This window comes from Notechis scutatus, chromosome 4 (assembly GCF_049901735.1).
Source record: "Notechis scutatus isolate UNSWTSFEM ecotype Mainland chromosome 4, rNotScu1.2, whole genome shotgun sequence".
In the NCBI taxonomy this organism is placed as follows: domain Eukaryota; kingdom Metazoa; phylum Chordata; class Lepidosauria; order Squamata; family Elapidae; genus Notechis; species Notechis scutatus.
In genome coordinates, this window is record NC_142012.1 from 107,990,824 (window position 1) to 107,999,043 (window position 8,220).

Below are 8,220 nucleotides of genomic sequence, written 5' to 3' on the forward strand. Positions count from 1 at the left end.
GAATATTCAGCTCACAATACAACAATCATACTGATTTATAGAAATTAGTTTACCATGATTCCCTGGTAATTACTTTGGAGACACGGTAGCCATTCATGTTCCCAACCTTTACATCTTGCATCCCTATTTTCTGTCAATGCCTTTTGGTTTCTCCCATTCATCAGCTGTTACTTTTCATTTCATGGCTCAGTGACAAAACTGTCTAAGTTTTTCCCACTTAGACACCAAACCTGTTTTCTTCTTCAGTGCTTTGACTTTCTCAAGGACTCATTTTTTATCACATTAAACATTGCAGGCTAATAAATGTTCTCTCTTTTTCATGATGCGCAGACAAGGATCTGAATCTTAATTATATTAAACTGGATTTCTAGGTAAACACATGGCATTTTTGCTGCACAATACAAAATAAATGACTAGAAAATGCAAGCAGTTTGGTAATCATTCTCAAATCCAACATGCACTTCAATAGTATGCTTGTTTATTTGTAAGTTTTAAGTAAATGTACACAGGATTGCAGTTTTTCAAGAAAGTCTTATGGTCCCTCAACCTTTTGCCAGGCCTAGTAGTAACATTAAAACTAATAGATATCACATAGAGATTACTTTCTTACTCAGCATGATTAATATCATAAGCCAGCCATTAGGAGAAGCAGTAATCAGCGGTCTGACTTCGGATATAAAACTTATATATGACTGGCTCCAAAATTTATTCAAGTGTGTTGTGGAACTGATTCTATATACAACCAGCAATTTAACAACTGGTTTGACCAAAGTGATGCAAACCGGTTGAAACCCACCACTAGGCCCATCCCAGATGTATGTATGCGCAGAGAGGAGAAGAGAGCAAAGGAAAGCAGTAGGCCAGGTCTAAGGGAGAGGCAGACGCAGACGATAGCCAGCCCCTCCCTGGCTGGGAAATAAATAGGAGGGGTTTGGGAGTGGCGGGCTGTTGCAGACAATTGTTCCTTTCTAGTATACAGCAAACAATTAGGATTTCTTGGATAAACCCAGGTTTGTTGGGACTAATTACGTTTGATCTTTTATTTATCCCTGTGAATAAAAGACTGTTACTGCCCTGTTATAAAAAGATGTTGTTTTACTCACGAGTAAACATCTTATCACTACTTGCAAAGGCTGGGTCAGAACAAACTGTATGTATGGAACCAGACTAATATCTGAGAAAGAAGGCTGTAATTTTAATGATGCCCTGATGGCCATAGTTGTCACTAATGTCAGCACAGGAATGAGGTCATTCTTGACATCCCACATATGTTCTATAAACTCTGCCATCTGCATACAGCAATATCTTTGGTTGGGTTGGTCTTGCTTCTTGATGGTTCTAGTGACAGATCTTTGGAGTTCATTGCCCACTCTCTTGCATGAAGTATTGCTAGAAAAAGAAAAATCCATTGCTATGATTCTTAAATATATGCATCTGGGCATAAAGCACCATTGTAACATGGAGAATCGAAATGGAAACCCATTTCCTGGTGAAAACTGAGTATGGTCTTATTCAAGCAAATAGAAACTGCACCAATAAAAGCATAATTGAGGATGTGGTTAAAATCTTACATTCAAGAAAATCTGAGCTGCCTTTACATTAAATTAGAAATGACAATGCAGTAGAAAAGAGATTGAGAGCGTAATAATTCTGATAACAGTGTGCTTTATAAACCATGGCTTTAAAACAAAACTGATCTTTTGTGATTTATTTCAGAAATGAACTTCAGATTCAGATGTTGCTATGCCTGTTCCTAGTATCACATATAACGCCAAGGGAGAAATTAGCATAAACTGCATACTCTCAAGGTAGATATACCTTATTTAGGCTGGTGAAAATCTCTATGCATCTTTCCTATGTTAATCCCAAAAAAACTCTTATACAACATACACACACACCAACATCACCACCCAGGAATAAACAAAACTATTTGCACTATTTTTTTCTTTATTTGTTCCTGATCATTTTCATCCAGAAATGAACATACCATGTATGTCTATACCTGGGCTGTCAAACTCTCAGCTCGCGGGCTAGAGGTGTCACGCGCTGCCCATGCCCGGTTTAGCAAAGGGGGAAAAAGTCCTGATACATCACATGATGCTGCCATGACGCCATGAGTTTGACACCTCTGGTTTATACCATTTATATTAGCAACATCAGAATTATATTTGTTATAATTGAGTGAAAGAGAAAACGAAAATGTTAAAAACTAAGATATTAAGAGTTATGCTGATGGCAGCAAATATATATGTAGTCCAGACCTGGAAGATTAGTATCCCAGTTTTAAACTTTTGGTACTTCACTCTTTAGAAATATTTATTGAAAAAAATCTGTCAGTCGGTCTGTTTTTCTTAAGAATATATAGTAATATATGGTTGATGCAATGACTATTGCAAAATAGCAATATATAAAATAGAAGGTTTGAAAAATAGCTTCTCGTTTGATATTCAGAATCAATTAAAATATATTTGACCAAGTGATGATATAAATTTTGTGGAAGGAAAATGTATTGAATCAGCAATTTTAAATTGTTGACTTATTGCAGATTATTTGGGTGAAAAATGCATTTCTTGGTTGAAGTTATACTGAATCTTTTTCTGAAACTTTAATTAATAATTTCTATCTATCTTACTCAGTGGTGGGATTCAATTTTTTTTTTACTACTGGTTCTGTGGGCGTGGCTTTGTGGGCATGGCAGGGAAAGGATACTGTAAAATTTCTAGTCAGAGGTGGTATTTGCTGGTACTCCGAACTACTCAAAATTTCTGCTACCGGTTCTCCAGAACTGGTCAGAACTTGCTGAATACCACCTCTGATCTTAGTACCTGAAAGTTAAAAGCAGGCATTGCAGAATCTGGACTATTTGGTTGCTCTGGTAATGATGACAGCCTTTTAAACTTTGGAACAATGATGTCTGAATTTCTTGTTGATCCACAGCTGTCAAAAGCTATTTTAGCTTCATGTAAATTTGATTGCTTCTAGAATTGCTGTTATAGCAACAAGTACGCTTTAAACTCTTGTGACTCCCAGAATATCTATAAATAACTGTTGATAACAAATTTTTAAAAAGTTGGTTCATAAACGATTAATACATTTTCAATAGGAATTCTAGCCTTATTATTTGATTGTCATAAACATTGCTTCTACTTGTGTAAACTGACCTGAATTAAAATATACCTTAAAAATGGCATCATTTACCATTAACAGTTTCTTCATTTCACAATGTATCCTATCAATTCATCAATCAAACATTTCTTTGATTATCTATTTTATACATATTGGATGCTTAAAAATGACATTTGTAATTAATGCAGTCTGGAAATGTAGGTTTAACTTATGCAGGTGTTTGACATAGAAATTCAGATTGGGTAATGTGACTTCATTCACAATATCTTTAATGAAAATACAATTGTACAATTCTACAGATGCTTGTCTATATTATATTGTATGGACAACTGATATTGGATTTAATCCGATATAATAAAAGACTGGCAGTATAACTGCACATATTTCAAAGTGCAAATAAATTTTATTGATAGGAATATAGCTTGCTTTTCACAGTTGTAGCTACGTACTATTTAAGTATCTTTGTCTCATAAAGATAAGTGATAAGCACATTTCTTCTTGATAATATTTCAAATGAAAATTGAGAGCTTTCATAAAATGGATGTATACTCTTTGCCAGCATCCTAATACATGTGGCATTTTAGAAAAAAAGATTTGTGCATTCTATTTATATGCAAGAATCTTTTTCTGCGAGGAATAAATACATTATTTTACCCTGCTAAATCAGCACACTTAAATATAGCACTGTTTTAGACAGTTTTATTAAACCGACTAGAAGTTTCATTGTCACTAGTACAGATGGATGTATATGATTTTAACAATTGTATTTATCCAGCTTTAAAGCCAGGTGTTTGGGGAGCAATGTTTTTAAATAAAACAAGGACCAGTCAATAATAAAATAATAAAACTTTGCTATATATCACTACGGAATTTACAGAATATCAATGGAAAAACTAAATTCTGTAAGAGCCTAACAAGGCAAAATCAATATAAGAAGGCAATAAAACTATATGAGGAGGAGGAACAGTAAATAAGGAACATGAATTTTGCTTAAGTGATATAAGGGTGTCCAATTTTATTGTGACTTTTAGATTGCAATACTACTACACTGTTCTTGCCACCTTTGTTAAGTGAATTGCAGCAGTTGTTAAATTGCTAATATGGTTGTTAAGTAAATCTGGATTCTCCATTGACTTTGCTTGTCAGGTCACAAAATGACTCCTGAACACTGCAGCTGTCATAAATATGAGTTAAGCATGTACATCACATGACCATTGGGATGCTGCAATGTTTATAAGTGTGAAAAATGGTCGTAAGTTACTATTTTCAGTGCCATTGTAACTTGAACATTCACTAAATAAAGTATTGTAAGTCAGGGATTACCTGTATAGAAATTCTAAAATAAAAGTATAGGATGTTATGACAAGTAGTAAGAAAAACATATGAAAAGGGTTCTTTTAACACATTTCTTAAAGTAAAATAATTATGAATTTGTTCAGGAAATTTCTGCCATAGAGACATGCTGGAACAGAGAAAAAAGATGCTTGATAACTACATGATACATGGGCCATAGATTAAAGAGAGAGAGAAAAATAAAGAGAATACTTGTGTAAAATAACAAGTCCAAACTATGGAGATTCTTCAAAAACACAACTGTAAAAGCTAAATATTACATAAAACAAGATAAAATGTAGCACTGCATTTAATTTTCTCTATCTTGTGACCAGGTTTAATCAATGAAGGCTGTGTATATGCTGATTATTGTACTCTCTGGCATATCAGTCTTATACATACTATAGTTATTAAAAAATTAGAATTCACTGTGATTTGTTCAAAAATAATTCCACGTATCAGTGATAGGCAACATGTAACTCATTAGAAATGGCTAAAGTCTCATTGCTGTGGGTAATGTAGAGCAATAGTGAGCACTAGAAGGTAATTTTACATTTCGAACGTCAGGTAGCCTATCCTGGCAATCTCAATTAATTTCATAAATGTCTTCTAGCAGTTGATATAATAAATCTACAATATATTCAGCATGCAGAAGTCAGTAAGAAAAGTATGCAGCAAATAAATATTGACAATTATTTAAAAATCCCGATTGCAGTTTTAAATGACAACTCACAGCATATAAAGATCTTGCAGATATATACCTGACATTTACAATATGAAGGAAACTTTGAAAGAATGCAAACTATTTTATTAAAAAAATGTCCATTTATGACTCAAATGTCAACGTCTTACAGGACGACTTCATCCTTCAATACAGTTTGCATAGAAAATGGTCTAGACAGAAAGGTATTCTTTGAACTTCTCCATGACGGCACTCATCCTGTCAGCAGGGACTACCATCACTGTTCGTAAAGGCTTCATAGGTGTATCTTCAAAAGACCATCTGCCTCCCAAACATGAGTCACTTTCTTCTTCTACTGAATAACTGAATTTCAGCCCTGATTGCTATTTAAAAAAAAGAAAAAACAAAACTAAATTGATTTGGATTATTTCTCAAGTGGAGAAAATAGTATACAATTAGAGAATACAAAATTAAATAGCAAGCAAGACACTTAATGAAAACCAGCTATAACTGAAATTCCTGATCAGAAGATTTGGAACTGCCTCCCCCTAAATCAGGGTATAAGTCATAGCAGTGCAAACAACATTAATTACCATTCCTCTGTTAGCCAAGCATAAGGTTAAACAGTTGTTTCAGATTTAGAACAGTGGAGCATCCAGCTCTAGAGATCAATTCCAAAACTTTTCTATTCAAGGTAGATGCTTCTTAACTAGATCTGTAATGGTAATCAACAGAATAAGGACACAGGACCTAAGGGTAAGTTGTCAAATCATACATGGTAAACCCATGTATGGCAGTAATAAGTCACTATGGCAGTAATACATTTATTGTCTATATTCAAGAATATTGTCTATATTCAAGAGTAATTTCATAGTAGAAACAAAAAGCTTAAACCACAAAGCTGCAACACTTCCTAAAGTTGCTGGGAATCAGGCAGTGTATACATGTAATAAGTAAATGTGTGAATTAAAATGCACTTGGGAAATTGAACTAAACAATAGTTTCACCTCATAGAAAAATTCTTCTTCGGCATTTGAAAACATTAGCTCCGCTTTCTGGTGGGTACCACTTCCTCTTTTTTTAGCATTCTTCTTATTGGTGTAAGTCTTGCTAATGAGAAGGTAGAAGTAGCATTTGCCACAAGGTTTGTTTGTACGCTGAGCTTCTGCTATTTCTTTTCTAGAAGTGAACAAGTTAATTACATTAAAAATCAGGGGCAAAGCACTTCAGTTATATAGCCAGCCCTCATCCCACAAACTGTAACTACAGTAACATTTTAACACTTAGAAGAAAATGCAGTTGTTTAAATGTTTTCTCCAGCTATTGTACGACTCTGAAAACTACATAATTCAATTTGCCTGCAATATATTGCTAAATATTTATGTTCCTTGCAAACAATATTTCCACAATCAAGTAAAATAATCCATTCACAATAAATTGGAATTAAAGGCCATATTAGACAATATTAAAATGCTGGGCTTCATTTCTCTGGCCTGTTCTTTACGTGTATTTTCTCTTTTTGCCTCCTATTCTAGATATTTCCATTTAAATAAGGTTTCAGAGGTCATCCAAGGATAAAAATTACAGTTCAAAAATGATTTGGGAGAAGCACTTACTGTAGTTGCTGGTGCATAGGCAGAGCAATCTGGGGAGGAACATTAATGAATCTTTCACTTAGTAGGAAGCCCACAGGCTTAGTGGTGTCACTTAAAAGCTTATCCAGCTGCTCAACCAAATTCTGTTCACAGTTCTTTTCACATTGACTTAAGACCAGTTCTTTAATTTGCTCAGCACATTCAGTACCCTAGGAATCAAAAGACAGATAGTTTTTTGTGGTACAAAATAATTGTTTACGTAAGGCAACTTGAAAAAGCAAATTACTGGGCATTTTTTCTTTAGACATAGGAAAATTGCAGCTTTTAATAATTTGAAAGGATTTCTTTTAAAATTATCCATTCAATTCTCTCAACAGAAATGCTCAAACTTTTTGTGTCATTCACCCTTTTGTCTGGTGAAGCCTAGAGACTCCTTCCCAGAAAAATGTATTAAAATAAAATACATATAGACTGTACTACAAAGGAAAATGATTATACAGTTATGAAAATATTAAAAAATATCAAATATATGGTATAGTAGTATATGTGAAAATAAAAACGAATGTTTTTCTCAATCCTAATTCATAGACACCCCCCTCCACTCTCTGAAATCTATTCATGGATTCACAAAGAGACTTACTTTCCATTCTAGCTCAGCCACAAAGCAGCTATATGAATTGAAATCCTAATAAAAATATGAAATGCTTCCAGCCTAGATTAATTCAACAATAGTAACAAACCAATGCCTAACTTCTACCTTAAATGAAAATATGCCTGAAATAAAAGTAACCTCATTATTTGAAAATTCCAACAAAAAACATAACTTAGCATTATTAACCAGTTCTTTGTTAAGATTTTCTGTTGCTACAAATGAGAATAACCATTTCAAATCTCAAGGGTTAACATTATTACAATAGACAACTTACATGAGGTCATGTTTTTAACTATTTTCTAGAGCACCAGGTACCCCAAAAGCAGACTAATGATATAATGCAAGCAGTTATAAAGACAGCTGGTGTGTTATGCTTGATAATTAAAGGGAATCTAAAGACTTATATCTCGTTTTTCTGAATAACTGAAAGAAGCTGTGTCTTCACAAATTTTGGGTGCAGTGGTTCTAGTTACAGTAATCATTTCTAACCACTTGTGCAGCCACCAAAGTTATGATGCTGTTGAAAAAAATTGTTTTATGCTTATGACCATTTAAAGACCTTGCAGCATTCCTCAGTCAAATAATGTCCCTTCCGGTCAGTAAGCCTTGTCCTATGCCTGACCTATAGTTCCCCCTCCCTTTGAAGCTCAGAGTGGAGAGAAAGGGAATGTAAGAGAGTATAATGTTTGCTCTTCTACATAGTGAAAACAATGATTTTTCCAGCAATATGATTGCATGGGGGAGGTAAGATCAGGTAAAGAAGAGATCGGCTAAAGAAACTGCTTGTCTCTCCCTCATCTCCCCAAGAGATATTAGAGAAAGGAATTTCAAGA

The 8,220-nt window shown here is 34.1% G+C and overlaps 1 protein-coding gene across 2 annotated transcripts in view; it reads right to left on the minus strand.

The window, feature by feature from the left end:
• Window positions 1–461: 461 nt before the first annotated feature.
• The window catches only part of BCCIP (BRCA2 and CDKN1A interacting protein), a 17,556-nt gene continuing 9,797 nt past the window's right edge, over window positions 462–8,220 (minus strand). The window contains exons 5-8 of one of the 2 annotated variants that reach the window (XM_087964329.1): window positions 6,757–6,944; window positions 6,148–6,319; window positions 5,316–5,523; window positions 462–1,389 (exon numbers count right to left, since the gene is read on the minus strand). In XM_087964329.1, the coding sequence (XP_087820455.1) occupies window positions 5,353–5,523; window positions 6,148–6,319; window positions 6,757–6,944 (531 nt within the window). In that variant the 3' untranslated portion in view covers window positions 462–1,389; window positions 5,316–5,352. Of the gene's footprint in view, window positions 1,390–3,378; window positions 5,524–6,147; window positions 6,320–6,756; window positions 6,945–8,220 lie in introns of those variants that run through there. The other variant, XM_026668900.2, reaches the window with a different exon arrangement.